Source organism: Micromys minutus (assembly GCF_963924665.1).
Source record: "Micromys minutus genome assembly, chromosome: 1".
NCBI classification, from domain to species: domain Eukaryota; kingdom Metazoa; phylum Chordata; class Mammalia; order Rodentia; family Muridae; genus Micromys; species Micromys minutus.
The window spans coordinates 232,555,020-232,573,017 of record NC_137969.1 but is presented as its reverse complement, the minus strand read 5'-3'; the positions used below and the strand labels follow the sequence as shown (position 1 = coordinate 232,573,017).

At 36.0% G+C, this 17,998-nt stretch overlaps 1 protein-coding gene across 16 annotated transcripts in view; it reads right to left on the bottom strand.

The window, feature by feature from the left end:
* The window catches only part of NRXN3 (neurexin 3), a gene marked incomplete at both ends in the record, with an annotated part of 1,482,596 nt that overhangs the window by 758,421 nt on the left and 706,177 nt on the right, over positions 1-17,998 (bottom strand). For all 16 annotated transcript variants that reach the window (XM_080922160.1, XM_080922175.1, XM_080922171.1 and 13 more), the window contains one exon: positions 10,693-10,812. In XM_080922160.1, the coding sequence (XP_080778286.1) occupies positions 10,693-10,812 (120 nt within the window). The remainder of the gene's footprint in view (positions 1-10,692; positions 10,813-17,998) is intronic.

The following is a 17,998-nucleotide window of genomic DNA, read 5'->3' as shown; positions in this document are numbered from 1 at the left end:
TTTTTAAAATTTACATTTTTCAGTCTTTTGAGAATTGACCTGTATAAAACTTCATTCATAAAGAAAAATTTAATTAATATTAAACTGCCAATGCCCGATCTCTTCTGCTGTAGGTTTGCAGAAGATATTGTGTATGGACTCATACCTAGACATCAAACTGAGAGAAATCAATGGCTGAAACATGGGAACCTCAACAAATTCACTTTGCTTTTGTCTCTGAATTCTCTGAAAATGTTTTATAATCTCATTTGGCAAAGTGACATTGATCAGGTAGCAAAGACCCCCTCAGGATAAACAGAGAGAAGAAAACAAACTATAATTTAAATAAAACAAAGAATAAAATTGACTAATTGCTCAAGCCAAATCCATGCCTGCGCCCACTGAGCTTAGTTGAGTTTTATTGGAGGTTAGGAAGGAAAAGACTCTAGGGACCCCAAAACAGAAACTCAGATGGTGAAATGCTGGATGGAGACACGTTTGCAGGGATTTAACTAGCTTTGTGCAGCTTCTTAGAGCGTTTTCTTTAGGTGCAGAGGACTCTTTGATATCAGAATGCCTATGACTGGAATTAGAATCTTTTCCAATAGAAAAATCAATTGGGTCTCAGGTCATGCCACACCACCCACTGGTGCTGATGTGAAGCTTGAAATTATTCTGAGGTTTTGTGGCTTAAAGCACAGCATATTTCAGGCTATATTTCCCTCTCCAGCTTCTACTTTGTCCCAGTCTTACCTTACAAATATGAAGTAAAGCAGAATTGAAAATAAACCCAGCATTTACTTGCAACTGAATGAAACAACAGCTTGGATCTCAACAACTGTTCCAGTGGACCCAGGAAAAAGACAACAGAAAAAAATAGTGTGCTGTGAGCCTCCTAACATCAGACCAAACACTGTTTGCCAAAATGAAAAGAGAGAAAGAAACTAAGCCATAAGGTTGCTACCCGCTTACTTTTCTGAGTAAATTGCTATGCACTAAGGAGAGATGGAGCCCTAAGATTGAGTTCAGCTGCTACCTATAGGTGACGTACGGCTAACAGCAGACAGTCTGAAAGATCACCCCGAACTAAAGAAAATGCAGATGAAAGATCACAGGCTGCAAGCTTCAAATTGCATCTTCTCAAAAAGAGGTGAAAAATTTATGCTGATACCAATTCAAAGACTGAAAGCTTGGGAGCAGAATGAGGCTAACTAACTGGAAGAGGTACAGGGGAAATCTCTGGGAAGATGAAACTTCCCGAATAACTGGGGTGTTGGTTCCATGGGTGGGCATATTGGTATTATACATGGATAATCCGTGAATTTTGCTGACTATGAATTTTATCTCAATCAAAAAATACTTTTTCACCTTTTAAAAAAGAATAGTGAAGAAAGATGAGAGAATGGAATGAAACTGTATTTGGTAACTCTTTTGTACAGGACAAATCAAAGTAGTTTTTATATGTATACATTTTTACCAATTAATCTGAAAATAAATGTAGGATTAAGAGTCTCTAAAAAAAAGACATTAAAATTGTACCTGTATAAGACCTATACTTGTACCATAAAAAAGGTAATACAAAAAATATCTTCTCTGAACCAAGAGGCTTTCAGAAGACCATTGCCTTCACTGCCAACAAGTAACTTGATCAAAACTCATACAAATACATCATGCTAGAGATGACAAAAACTAGTCAGGCCACAAATTCCAGCAACTCAATAACACCTGACAAAGCATAAGATCCTGAGCCATGAAGAGTACTTCTGTTTAAGCTATATATGTGATTGTCATGTGGACCCTGTACAAAGGAATGCTTTTCCTGAATCTCTACTCATTTTTTATGGAGGGCTACATGAAACTGAAAGAAAAGTATAAGCAACCCTGACTTCCGCTGTACCTGATATTGCATGTGTGCTAGTATCAGTTGTTGCTTTACGTGGCAGACACTCCACACCCCCTGATACTAGCTACGCTATACACAAAAGTTATTGTCACAGACAACAAAATATAATTTAAAACCTTTATCTATGGAACTCTTCCTGAGCATGCCTACTCTTACGTTCTTGACTTAAAAAGATCTTGAGCTGACCTGGAATTCTCTGAGCTTCCTTTACCTTAAGACCTCAATTTATTATAAGTGATATTTATTTGTATACTCACTCAATGTATAAATATACATTAATATACCTCAGCTCATGTAAAAACTTGTAGCTGAAAAGAGTTCCCAAGTTGAAAATAAAAAGTGCCTATATCAGATAAAGCATGCTTGAAAATATTTCAATTGAAAATTAAAGAAATTATATCAAATAGCATCAACAAATACATAAATGGAGAAAAATAAGTGATGTCTGTAATTTCTCTGGTCATGTGCCTAAAAACTGCTGTTGAAGAAAGTGTGTGCATTACCAACAGTGGTCAGAGGGAGATGTTGTGCTTAGTTCTGTTGAAACTTGATGTCCCTGGATGGTACCTAAGGAAAGACTCCCCTTTTCTGAGGAGAAGAAAGGGTGTGTGTGGGGGGGATTCTTAAGGATGGAACAAGGAGGAGAGGAGGAAGGATCTGTGATCAGGATGTAAAATGAGTAAGTAAATAAATTAATGAAAATGAAAAAAAAAAAAAAGACCTCAAGGCTGTGAGAACAAGGATAGATAACAGATATGAGGATGTGACTTTGGGTATTACCTTTGTAGTCTACTCAAACATGCTTCTCCTGTATCTGCCTTCCATTCCAGATCTCATCTTTCTGGTTCCTTGTGGTCTCCCTTAGCCTTTCTGATAGCTGCACTGTCAGCCCCTGCCTGCCTCCAGCTACAAAATGTGAAGAATGGTAATCATTTGAAAATTCTAGTCTTGTTACCTGAGAAAAATCTAGACCTGATGATGTTTTTATTTACAAATAATAAAGCGAATATGTACATATACATCACATACATATACACATACACATATGTCCCTTCATCAAATGACAATGTAGCAGTAGAAATACAGTGTAATTGATATCAACAAAAATAGTTAATTAGTATAGACAATTGGAGCCTAAAGCCATTGTGAATTCCAAGGTGGATATGAGGAAGTTTCCCTTGACAAATCTAGAAGACATGGTTAGGTAAGACACCATAGTTATAGGTAAATAGAACTCATAGTTTGTCCTTCCACCTAACAAGTGCTTCACTTTGAGCAAATCGTTTGATGCCATGCATCTTTGTCTTTCTTTTAACTAAGTGGATCATAGCAGTGCCTATTTCCGAGGGCTGCTGTAAGGTTATAGTGAATCCAATAGAAAATAAATTGGCATGGTGAAGTGTTTTAGTACAAGATAGTCAAGGAAGGGAGAGAGATTCAAATAAGAAAGGATTCAAACTTGAATATACAGCGAATAGCAATGTTGGCCATAAGTTGTACAAAATTATGTAAAAGACAAGAGAAATAACTATATACCTTTAAAAATAATCTAAGGAGACTGTCTAACAGACCCACAAAAATTTTACATCCACAGGAAGATATAGTCCCATATGTTTACTTTTTATGTATCAGATTCTGTGAGATAGCCTGCTGGTTTCTGTTCACTGGATATGCATATACTGAGTGATAAAGGAACCAAATCAAGAGACTTTTTAAAAAAGCTGCTGGACTTTGATCATTATTAAATCTCATCTCTTAGGTTTGTATTCTTATGCTTTTTAATACCTATCAATATCTGGTTCTTCAAATATTCACTTAACAGGTTGCAGTTTACACTTTTATCTGCTGCTTCCCATGTTCTGAAGTTGAACAAATTTGGTATGCATCCCTTTTACTTTTGTACAAGCATTGTATTTAGCTTTATGACAATTATGTCTGTATGAGTTGTGCTCTTAAATTTTTAAAAAATATCAAATAGTTCTGTGAATGCTATAACATGTGTCCTGTCTCACACTTCAGACATGGCTCAATTTATAATAGTCATATAAGGTGTGACCTGCAAACTCCCATTTCTTGGAGTCATGCAGAAATTATTTTTTTAAGGTAGCATAGATACTGAGTGTCAAGATGTAAGTACAGCAGATGTCCCCAACCTATATCAGTGTCTTCTCCACTGTGCCTCATCCTTAAGGTAAGTTAGGGTTGAGAAGATGGCTCAGTAGGTAATGTGCTTGCCATGAAATCATGAGGATCTGAATTCAGATCACCAATACCCACATAATAATCCACATGGCAACACATCCCTGTAATCTGAGATCCAGGGAAGCTGAAACAAAAGGATCCATTGAACTTCCTGGACAACCCATCTGGATGAAAACCCCAGGTTCAGTAAGGAACCCTGTCTGAAAAACCAAATGGATAACAATAGAACAATACACAGGGTAATCACCCTCTGGATCCACATAGATCCATGTAGCTCTGCCATGAAGATATTCATACACATAAAATGCACACACACACACGTGTAGTAAGGTAACCTAGAAATCATCTAATCTAGAAAATGTGAGTGTAAATAACTGAGCATATGGAGAATTCTTCTCATCCCATATTAACTTAAATTCTAATTCCAAATGTCTCACCTGAATGTTAAATCAGAAACTTTTATGAGGTTCAGAATTTCAAAAGACAATGAAATTACAACAACAACAAAAAAACCCCATTCTACATGTTAGATGATTTTGTTGAACATGAAGATGTGTTCACCCGGAGTTGAGTACCTTTGCCCAGTAACTAATGTACATTTTCAGCTTTTATTATTTTCAATAATTACTACATTAAGTCAAAGCTAATGAGAATGTGATCTTTTATATCAAGCAAACCTAGATTCAAGAATTCATTCAGCTGCTCCACATGACTTCAGCTTTCCCTACGTCACAGTCAAGAAATGGTGTCCTATTATGAGGGACTTGGGATGTTTAAGGAAATAAAGGCATCTTCATCAATGTCCTAGGTTATCATATTCCTAAGAATATGATAAGGACTTAACTAATGTCAAATGTTATTAGTATAATAATAAACCCATCACAGTGCTTTTAATAATTAGTATCTTCCTATTAAAACCAAGGCTTCAAAAAGCTAAATGAACAATTAAATTTCACAGTGTCAGAGACAGAAATGGCATTCAAGTCAGTTTTATTCTAAAGCAAATTAGTTAATGACTATGTACCTTTCATAATAAGTTAAATATACTAACAGGCATCCTCAGATTTTAGCTTATTACAAATAAATTTCCAAGATTGATGTTCATCAATAATTCAATGACATTAGTCAAGATTCAGGTCCTACACATCTAAGGCACTGTAATAGATTAAAGGGGAAATTGAATTCTTTGTCAAGAAATATAACCTGGGTTTTAATAAGAGTGATTAGTAAATGCAATAAAGTCATTTATATTGTTAAAGTACCTAACATGCAATAGTAATCAAATAAATCAAGAATACAGTTTAAAGATGTATGACTTTAACGACACAATGCTTAAAAAAGCATTTCTGAGAAGAATGTGTCCACTTTGAACAGTGAGAGGCATCTGATCTCACTTGCAGGATGCATAGCTCCTTTTCCTTTGTGGCTCTCTCTCCTCTTCTGCACCACATTTGCCTACTAGACACACATTTTTCAGGTGTATTCTTCAACAGAAATGCCCCCAAGAGCATCGGCACTTCCTCATGGAGTTTTAACCCCCCTACCCAGTTGTCTTTCCTTTATGATTCCTGACCATAAAGTGCTCTTTTCTTTTTTTCCTGAAACACTTTGATATGTGGCTTCCTCGTGAGACTGCCATGTCTTATTTATGACTGTGTCTGTGAATAGGAAATATGTGACTAGTTAATAAAAGATGAGGAATATTCTGGACAACAAGTAATTGTCTTACAAGTAAACTCAAATAAGCTTGTTGGTTGGATGAACAAATGATAATGAATGAAGCCTGGAAACTCATAGCCAAACACATAAATGTGCTGTACAAGTATGATACTTATGTATGCATATAAAGACAAAATTAATATGCGTACATCTACCCACTTGTTTGCATAGTAAATAATGGAGATATTGCTGGGATTTTTTTTCTAAAGACTAGATGGGAAGTGTGTTTTCTTAACAGTTGTAATCAATATGCCAACTGACATAAAAAAATAAATAGACCAACACAATAAATAAAGAGCAAAAGGCCAATCAATGCCCAGCAGCGTGGCTTAACAGCCACTCCTGCAGAAAAGTGTTTGAAAAGGTGCTTCACACTCCACGATCTGCACGATTCACAGCTGCTCACTATTGATTTGTTGAACTCAAAGAACATCTATTATCACATGCCAGTGTGAACCCAGCAATTTCTCCACCAAGTAGCCTGCAATGTACAGTTAATGGTATAGCAGGGGAGAGCTGTCTGCTGAGGGTACCCGAGGCCCCACATTAATTCCCTTCTTCTCATCCCACAAAGCCAATACAAGTGTCTCATTCCTAAAGCCAGGCAACCAATGTGTACTCAGGGCTTGTATGCCTGGGTTGTCTTACATGTGCTTCTCCAGAGCATAAAATTGATAAGATCTGAGAATTGTTTCTGAGTGCAAATGGTTGTTACAAATATGGTCGGTGGTTAAGAATACAGTAAAAGGAAAATGTCTAAAAGAGATGTTTTCATGAAGTTCCTAGACTAGACATGACAATTTATATAGCTTTGTAGAGAATAAGGATTATCTTTTTGCAGTGTGGAAGAGAGAGAAAGTCAACAGCAAGTTTCCAATAGGGGTTGATCTGTTATACAATGTGGTAAAGGATTCTAGATTCTTCTGAAAATATAATGATGAGAACATGCAAGAATTTCCCAGGCTCCAGTCTTTGCTTATTTATTTTTAAATCTAAAAAGAATGTTTCTGTAAGAACCATTATTTCTTATCAAGAAGAGTAGAAGAGCTCATAAGCACCTACCCCTAGGTGGGAAGCTGTTGACAGTGGTGACTGCTAGGAAAGAGGGGATCTGTTTTCTTTAAGGGTTAGTTCCCTGGAACATTAGCAATGATATAATCATACTCTAATGGGTGGCCCCATGTCTAACCTATAAGGAAATACTTGGACAGCACAAACTAAGCACACTGAACTATAAGTTAAAAGAGGGTTAAAATTTGAGAAAGATTATAGATGAATCTGAGATGAGCTAGCAGAAGCAGTTGGGCATCAATATGACCAAAATTCACTGTATGCATTATTAAATTCTCAAAAATTTAATATATTAAAAATACTATGTTACTACATTTCATTCCTTTTGTTTTTCCTCAATTGTATCCTCAAATAGAAGTGTTGTCAGCTAGGCCTCAGATGGTACTGATTAACTGAGAGAAGTCAGCCTCTTGGGTTTGACATTTTCAGAGGAGCAAAATACTATCTTTAGAGAATGTTATTTAGCAAATGTCTGTGTCTTTCCATAAAATCCCTCATTAACCCAAAATTGCTTCTGATTGTATCAAAAAAGTCCCAAAGGCAGACTTCAGAGGAAGAGCTCCTAATGGTTTACGTAAAGCAGTGGAAGGTCATATCTTAAGCTGTGTGTAGCTGTTGGTAAATCAACTATACTTGAGTCTTTAGTCATTTGACTTCTTTCTCTGTCCCACACAAGACAGTCACTCTCTCACACAGTAATCAGCTCCTGAATGTGGGGCCATCTTTGTGAGCTGATATTCATGTCACCACACTCGTCAACCCAAGATAATGATAAAAATAAAAGCCACTCAGGCTTGCTCTATCAAACCATGGATTAAAGATTCAAATGTACATCATACTCCTGGAAACAATATCAATGTGCCAGCATCTCAAAATTATACAACAAAAACAACTTTGATGAATATTCATAGTTCATTAGTGTTAGATCCAACTTTAGAATAAATGACCAAGACCCAGACATTTATACTTTTCTAGAAAGCTTTAAAAAAATGTATCAGCTAAATATCTCTCTTGGAAAATATAAAACTTAGCCATTTCTCTGCTGATCAAGTTTCTATTATTAAGTATACAATAATAAACTAACATGATTTACATTCCACTAATTAAGGATCAATCAGTTTCACCAAGACTCGTGGAAAATGACAGGGCAGATTCAAACTCCCCTTTCACCAAGTGTTTTTTATCTTTGGATTTTATATCTACCCAAATTCACATGGCATCACAGTAAGATTGCAAGAAATATAATTTATTTTAATTAGATAAATGGGCAGATGGATTGGTAGATAAATGATAAATAGATATAAAGATGATATATAAATAAATAGATACATAGATAGAAGATATATAGATAATAGAAAGATATGCTTGATAGATAGATGATAGGTACTCATATAGAAAGCCAGGTAATACATAGAAGACAAATAGATAACAAATTGAATATAAATAATAAACAGCTTGAGATAGATACATAGTAGATAGATAGATAGATAGATAGATAGATAGATAGATAGATAGATTGATTATAGGAAGGAATAAAAAGATACATAGATGATATATAATACATAGATAACAGATATGTAAAGGTTAAATGATTATCATGATAGAGAGATAGATGATAGACAGACAAATAGAAGATAAATAATAGATAAAAATGGAAAGGTAGATAGGTAATAAAGAAAATATTGTACAGATCCCATTTTCCAAAACTTAAGCAAAGGCCTTATTTTATTGGTACCACAAATGTATTAATTTAGTCAAGGATGAGCTTCTTATAACAGGTAGGTTACCCAAACAATTAATTATTAAAACACCTTATGATCTTTTATATATGATCTGATTACATAAATTCTCTATATTTTATCCTTTCCATTCTTTTTTATTAACTCATTTTATTCTTTCTTTTTCTTTTGGTCCCTCCCCAACAAAGCCATAACTTTATTTATGCAATACATGAGCTTATTGAATGAACTCTTCTAGTGACACAAAACAATGATATTCTTTCTACTTCTCACATAGACTAAGCTTATGAATTTATTAACATAAGAACGGCACAGAATAACAGACAGTAAGTTTCACTTTAAGGGTATTTATGCAGCGAAATAGAAAATTACAACTCTAAGAGTCAAGTTCAATATAGAAAACAATGGTTTCTAAGATAAAATAGTGAAGTTGGTTTTAGGCACAGCAAACTGGCTCTAATGCTAATTCTAAACACAAGATCCTAAAAAGAGTATAGGTGTCAAACATTGGATAAAGGAGTGAATACCCATTGCAAGACTTTTAGTCAACATTGTATTTTTATATATTTCCTTGAGTTTTGTTAGAAGTTCATTGTCATATCCAATGAATGCATCTGGCTTTTGTGTACTTATCTCGCTCAGTGATAAAAATGCTATGTCTCATATTTACATACCACCACATGTAACAGACATCCTTGTACAGTCTCCCAAAGAAGGCAAGCCAAACAGTGTGAGTGATTTGCTTTCTTAAGTCTTCCATGAGTAAAAGATACAGAATGTTGTTAATAATATAATATCTAAAATACATGTTTCCAAGTGTTTATGCTTTGAAACTCAGACTATAAAAAGCAATAACATTTTACCAATTCTGATCCACATGCTTCATTATACACCAATAAATTGCCCAAGTTTCACTCAGAAATAACAGAAACCTAGAATGAGTCTTCATTAATCTTTACCTGAAAACACTTGACCCATATGACAAAGCAACTCATCAATGATAGAAAAATCCATACATACCTTTGGAATGTTGTGCACACCATTGATCATTAGAGAAGCTTACCTTTTTGTTGCTTCTGTGTGCAGTCGCTTTCTGGTCATTTTTTCTACCTGCTTTTTGCGTCTATGTGCAATGGGAATAAGCTTGTGAGGCTAAAGAGGCATTATGACACCAGTAAGAGGAAACAAATGGGTCCTAGTGAGTCTTCCACAGACAAATTGGAGGGACAAGAAGAAGCAGATAGCACAATTCCCCCTGGTGCTAGATTAGACCATAACTGTTTGTTTCAGAGTAGAATAGCACTTTTTAAATCATAAATATGGAAACCAGATTCTCAGTCACACTGAAGTACCCAGCATAGGGACTGAGCCATTCTTCAGATATCCTTGCACATAATGTTTTCTCTAGATTCTCATTTGTTCGCGTTTAGCATACCAAAGACAAAACTAAAATGGAAGCTGCAAGAGATGCCTACACACATGATAAAATCTGATTAATAAGGAATCCAGTTAAACTATGTAGACACAATGGATACTACTCATGGCAAGCACTCCTCAATATGACATCACTCATCAATCCAGTAACCAAGTGTACTTGTTTTATAACCACATATTCCAATGAGTTTATATTATGATGTTTATGTCTACCATGAAAGCTGTACAAAACTCAGATAATAAGAAGGGCCAGCTAAGGCAGGTTAGTCAGATTCTTTTGACAAGGCTCAAGCATGGCCATGGTTAGAAAAATGATACAATAATGAGGAAGAATGACAAGGTGAGGAGTGACTGATACTCATTACACTGAAACATTTTCAATAGCAGCATTGGGTCACATCCATGAAACCAGTTCTTAATTAGACCTAAATCAATCAGTGTACCTGCTGCACCACTAAAGGGCAAAGTCATAATCATAGGCTCTCTCAACATGAACTAAATATACTCTGCATGTGTGTCATACTTAAAAATTAGAAATGTTTATATATAAAGAACAGTTATGTGCATCATTATTTTCTACATTTCTCCTCAAGATTTCTTAAAGCCATTTCAAAACATCCCCAGTAAAAAAAACTGTACACTCACGGTCATTGCACTGGTTTCCAGAATATGATGTCATGGAGCAGTCACAGGTGAAGCCTTCCCACTGCTGCATGCAAACTCCTTGGTTGGCACATGAATCCTCCTGACAGGTTGTACTGGGTCCTGGCAGTGCACAAAAATGAAGGGTGTTGGGTGAAAAAGAAGAGCAGAACAAACATTAAAAAAATAATCAACTAAGACATCACCTAATTCTACCACCATCATGCCCCCACACATTCAAAAACGCATCCATCAAAAATATCAACTCCATCACATGCAACAGAATTCAGTATATACAAAGTATGACAGAAATCCAGACTTGGCCACACATTATCAATGATTACAACAGAAAAGGGAGAGGGCTGAACGCATGTTCTTCTTTAGGTAGACTTTTAATAAAAGTTTCAAGTTCTATCATTCAATAAGAAAGACACCTCATTTGGATCAGGGATTTGTACTTGAATAATGTTAAAGTGAAAAAATGTATTCTCACAATTCTAATGAAATAAAGTACCACGTTTTACCCCAAAACTAAAAGTTCCTAAGTCTGTTCTATAATGTTACACTGATAAGAATTATAAAGGACAAGGAGGGAAAATTAGCTCAAGTGTGCTGTGTCCTATAGTTGTTAAGCAATTTATGGAAATTGTGTTATTAAGTCCCCCAAGAAGCTTGAATAGGTAATTATGATAAACTTCATTCCATAGATTTATAGCATTAAACTAACTTACCTATGGTGCCCCATTTCTTTAAGAATGCTAATGCCTATGTTAGAGAGACTAATACTGAGACTACTTCTTTACCAGAGAATTCCCAGAGTGCAATCTCAGAACAGTCATCTGTGTATTAAAGAACTACAAATTCTTGGGGAACACCATAAGTCTGTCGAACTGGATGCTTTGGAGGAGACAAATCCATCTACACAACCTTCAAAAATTCTAATGCAAGCCCCAGGTTGAAAGCTACCACACTACACACTATTTTACTTAGAGATTTCATATACATAATAAGGTGTGTCTACCCATAGGGTATTTCTAGACTATAAGATGCAAGAAAATTATTTTATTGTAAGGAGAAAGTAGTAAACCCTGGGTAATTTTCTTTCATCATTATTTCTATTTTTATGTGTCTTTACCTAATTTTATCTAAATATAGTGGTACATGTACATAATTTTTAAGCCAGTATATCTACTTCCAAGTCATTCTAATCTGTTTTCCATATATATATGTACATATATATATATATATATGGGCTTTGCAATCTCACCCCTTCAGACTGTCATTAAAATCATTCTTTTTGGTTAATCTGAAACCAATCTTCAACCTTTCTCTATTCATGCTTAACTTATACTTTAGCCTCAGGGCTAAATTATATAGCTAAATTATAAATAGTAATATCTGAGGTAACAGGAAGTAATGTAAAATTCAGGATAAATCCAGATTTCCCAAGATCGTCAGCAAAGGAGATGGGCCCTATGTCTCAACCAGTGTATTAATGCATAAACGCACTTGACAGAGTAGAGAAAATATATTTATTGCAATTACTGCATCTTTTTGCATTTTCCAAGCTAAGCTTCACACAAGCACAGACTATTAAATGTGGCCAGGCAGGATTTTAAGGGTGTATGTTCAAAAGAGAAAAAGTACTAGAGAGGCTATACCTTCTAGGTGGCAAGACATTTTGTATTTATTCATAAAGGGTAGAAGCAGAACAAGCTATCACTCATGAGACAAAGCTATTAGGATATGACATAAGAAAGTTCAAGACAATTACTACCACTGAGGGAACAACACCACTGCTGGGCTTCTGAGGCTCCTATTTGCTATGTGGTTCCCCCATGTGGAGATGAAAGGAGGTACATGGTCATGTTCTCAGTGGGTCTTAAACTGGAGCATTGTGTCCTGCAAGTTTCATTAACAATGGCAAATCAGGACAGCTTCTTTCAAAGGATAAAAGTGTCTGAGAAATCCACAGGGCGCCTGAGCCAAACAGCTCTCACCAGACAATGGACTGGTAATTCAACTGTGCTCAAGAATCGGAAACACATGGAAGGTTTCTCCTGGAAAGGCAGAAACTTTGAGAAAACACAGCAGTTCTTTGCATGGTTACTGAATGTAGAGAAAAACCATTCTCCTCCTCGCTAACTGCCATATTTTAGCCATTTTTAAAGACCAGTCTGCACACCACCCCCAGATCAAATATTCTCCAGTAACTATAAGCAGAATTCTTCCCCTTCTTAGTGGCCACACACATTATCTGCAGCATTAATGTTTCCATGTGATAAAGTTCAATTTAGCATTTTATTATACATTCTACCATCTTCTACTTATAATAGCAATTAACTTTTTATGTATCTGTTTTTTAGTATTTGTTATTAGAAGACCAACTGCTGCATGCTTTTTAGAAGTCATGTATTATGCTTTGGGTAAGTCCTTTCTGCATTAGGAATACATGCATTCAAAGAAAGTGTCTCCGCATATGACTGATATGAACTGCTTATAATTTTCCTTTGTCTCATACTTTTAAACCCTGAATGAGAAAGTGAGACTTTAGTCTGCAATAGAAGACAGACATAAGTCGTTTGCATCCATTAAAGGTTGTTCAGAAATCCAATAGAAAGGGAGTTACACCTTTTTGCCAAGATGGTGCCAGAAGTGAAGAAGGAAGCTCCTGCCCTTCCCAAAACCGAAGCCAAAGCAAAGGCATGGAAAGCTGAGAAGGCAGTGCTGAAAGGCATCCACAGACACAAAAAAAAAAAAAAAAAAAGATCTGAACATCGCCCACATTCCTGCAACCTAAGACCCTGCAGCTCCAGAGGCAGCCAAATTATCCTCAAAAGAGTGCACCAAGGAGAAACAAGCTAGACCACTATGCTATCATCAAATTCCCACTGACCACTAGTCAGCCATGAAAAAAAGTAGAGGACAACATGCTTGTGGATGTCAGGGTCAACAAACAGGCTTTGAAGAAACTCTATGACATTGATGTGGCCAAAGTCAATACCCTAATAAGGCCTGACGGAGATGAGAAGGCATATATTTGCTTGGCTCCTGATTGTGATGCTCTAGATGTTGCCAACAAGATTGAGATCATCTCAACTGAGTCTAGATGGCTAATTCTAAATGTACACCCTTTTTTTGCCATAAAAAAGAAAGGCAATTACAGATCATTTCCAAATTCTTCTAAGCTGTTCCTCATCCCATAAGAGTGAACATCATACAGGTCGTACTCAAGGACTGCCTGTGTCATCACTGTCCGTCTGAATGTCCAGTGACTTCACATAAGTTCACAACCAGACATGGAGCTCTTTCCAAGGTTGTGATCACAAGTATCCTGCCTCCTATTCCTGTTACACCACCTACCAGCCATCCCCAGATCACTGTGTACCAGCATCTTTCCTGCCTCTCTAACATGCTGATATTCAGACTGTTGTCACTGACTTATTCCATGAGCAACATCCCAAAGTTTGTGAGCCAACCACATTTCCAGACCCCAGGAAACCCTACATCTTGGGGGCTGGATCCAGAGTCTGAGTCGTAGTAGGCTCTCCATAACTTTCTAACACCTTGTCTCACGTTCCAGGTCTATTGTTCTAGACTTGAAGCCTATCTTGATCCTCTAGTTCTTTTGCATCTGCTGTAGCCAGAGGGTGAGCAACCCCTCATGTAGATTTCCAAAACTCATGATCATCCTTTATCGGAGTTTTAGCTCAGAGAGAGCATATTCAAGTGACCCTATGAGGAAGCCCAACCAGTATCATCATTCCATCATCAGGTCTTTCTGTATGCTTTACTTAACAATAATATGACCTATTAATTAAATTGTTTGTTGAATTCTTTCTGCTAATGGACAGATAATACTTGCATATTTTTGATTCACAATGTGTAACTTTGTTTATATATTTATAACAAAGAGTAACACAAGATAACTAATGCATCACCTCATATCACTTTTTGTATGGTCATAGAAATAGATTTCAAAACTGAATTTGAAATAGGATCCCAACCTTTTAAAACATCCAATGCATTGTAATTTACAATTATGATTGCCATCCCGTGCAATATACCACCCAGGTTTAGTCTTCTTGTCTAGCTAAAGCCTTGGACCAATATCTCCATCATCTGCATCCAGCTCCTCTCCTAGCTTCTGTATCTGTCACTGTAATTATTTATATTCTAAGAAAATGAGATTATATATTTGTCTTTCTATGATTACTAATTTTACTTTACACAATCACTTTCATTATTATTGTCATGAATACAGTCTCCCCTTTTCTTTCATTGTGTGCATGTGTGTGCACACATTGGTACATGCATATGTGGGGATAGAAGTACACATGCGTGCATGAGCATATATGGTCAGAGATCAGACTCAGCTATCGTTCAAACAGTATCATCTCCTTTATCACTGGCCTAGAACTCACCAGACAGAGTAAGGTGGCTGACCAAAGAGCCTCAAGAATCTGCATGTTTCCCTTCCCCAGTGACACTATTGCAGGTACTCACCACCATGTCCTGATGTTTTGTCTGTTTACTGTTGTTGTTGTTCTGCAGTATATTTAACTCCTCAGCATTTTCATACAATACATTTCTATTAAACTCATTGCCTACTCTGTTATTCCAGCTGCCTCCCCATCCTTTTTCATCAGGGGCTCTAGGGCTTGAACTTGGGTACTTGTGCTTATGCAGCAAGCACTTTGTTAACTGAGTTGTGTCCCTAGCCCAGTGCTTTACTTTTTGAAGGCTGATTATATACATCTGAGTCATTTTTCTCTATCCATTTTTCTGATGGCCACAACTAGCTCCTTTTCTACTTCTTAGCTATTATACACAGCATTGCAGCGAACATCAGAATAGAGAGATCTCTTTGACATATTGATTTTAATTCCTTTGGATATGTGCCCAGAAGTAGTATCGTTAGATCATATGCTAATTCTATTTTTAGTTTTCTGAAGAACTTCCATACTGTTTTCTGTAATTACTACATTAATTTACATTCCCACCAACAACATATAATGATTCACTCTTCTCCACTTTCCTGCCAATTTATCATTTTTCCCACCATAGTCAGTCTAACAGATATGAGTTACTAACTTGTTATAGTTTAACATCTGTTTCCTCAATGATTTGTGGTGAAAAGGTTTTCATATTTCTTATACATATAGGTATTTAAATATTTTATTCACATTTTTAATGAATCATTTGCTCACCAGTTACTTGGTAGTATTTTTATATACTTGAAATATTTATCTATAAATAAATATTTGATTTGTAATTGCTTCTTCATAATCCATAGGGTATGTCCATACTCTACACACATGTACACATATAGATACATATATATATATAATTTGCTCTCTGTATTTTGAGTGTCATGTGCAGGAAACCTTGCCAAATCAAATATTATAGACCATTTTCTATCTTTTTCTCTAGTGGTTTTATATTAGTAATGAGATGTTTAGTCCCTCAAAGGTTGAGGTCCTACTTGGTTTACATTTACACTTAGTATTTCTAATGGAGCATTTGGTCTACCCAATGATGCAACCCTCTTCATAATATAATTTTGATTACTGTTATGATTTGTAGTGCAAATATTTTTGGAGCTAGATGTTTGCTAAAGGGTTGTAACTCAAGGGTTTGACAACTATGTATGGAGTGAGGACTCATAAGTCAGTAGTGAATGAATAAAGGATTAAAAGGAGGGAAGGAAGGTCAAGGAAAAGAGATATGAAAGAAAGAAAGAAGGAAAGAAAAGAGGGGGAGAAAGAAGAAGAAAAGATAGAAGAGAAAGAGAGGGAAAGAAGAAAGAAAGCTTGAAAGGGAGAGTGAAGGGCTTATTTCATTAGGTTTAAAACAATTTTTCCTGAAGAAAATTTTTCTCTAGAATTTATTAATTGTAGTCTATATAAACAAATTCTGTCTTGTAGCTCTTTTTTTTTTTTGTTTTTGTTTTTGTTTTTGGATTTCTATTGTGTTTGGTTTTCTGGCTTTGTTTTTGTTTTTGTTTTTGTTTCATTTTTTATTTTAAGTAGTATATGGTAGACCATGCTTTTTCTTCTAACTTAAAAATGAGGTACATTCTGCTGGGCCTGGTGTTACACACCTTTAATCTCTGTACTTGGGAGGTAGAGGCAGATGGATCTCTGATTTTGAGGCTAGCCTGGTCTACAAAGTAAATTCCAGAAAACCCAGGGGTACACAGAAAAACCCTGACTCAACAAACAACCAAAATGAAATGAAGAAAAACATGTAGGCTCACCATAAATTGAATTAGCATTCTCTTGTGTCATCATACCCAGGTACAGCAAGAATTATGTCAAATAAAAAATTGAATTAAATATAGAATAAAATTTCTAAATGATAGCACTTATAGCAAATTATTAGCAAAGTATATTATATTGCCATGTATTTAATTAACATATATGTTCCATTCAATATTTATTCCATACAAATAATAACCTTTGGAAGAAAATAAAATTAAAAACATGTTCATGTGGGTCATGGCGGTATGTGGGGGACTTTTCCATCAAATTTTCCCACTGTATACCTTTTGATAGCAGCTAACTTGACTACACCAGAAAGGAAACGTGACAATGGCTATGGTTGGCATGGCATGCTATTGCATTGCTGTCTGATGTCTACTTTTATTTACAATGCTTGTTTATTTTTTATTCTGTTGTTGTTAGATGATAATCTGACAGCTGCCACAGACAGATCCTTCCTGATCAAGAATTGTTTTTCTCACCAAGAATGGCCCCATGTTCTCATTGGAGAACCAATCCTTCCCAAATACACCTCTGAGGCCATTCCTCCTGACTTTGTCACTTCCTCTTTGTATTCTAGAAAATGAAGTTAACAGAGAATATTTTCGATCTACAGACCCTTGACATGAGGAAACTCATGACCCTGTTAACAGAATGGACTGTTCTCCCACACTGCCTAAGCAGAATGTAACCAAACATATGTCTCAGTGCCCCAGCTTACTGCTGATGAACACTGCTGAACCAGCATCAGCTTCTACCATGAAGGTAGAACTGGGGCCATGTCAGTGCTCACCAAGGCATCACAGTCTCTCTTACCAAAGATGTTCAGTTGCTCATACCTTAGCAGCAACACATTAGTGGCAATTTCAGTAACTCCAGTGCGCTTCAGCTACTTCATCCCTTTCATGATACACTGAGGATACTATATTGCAATATAGCAATGAGAGGGGTTGAGACTTAAGATGTGCTGATGAAGCTTCTCCCCGGTAGCTTCTGATCCACGGTCTGTGTTTAACCAGCAACATCTCAGACAAATGGATTTGTTC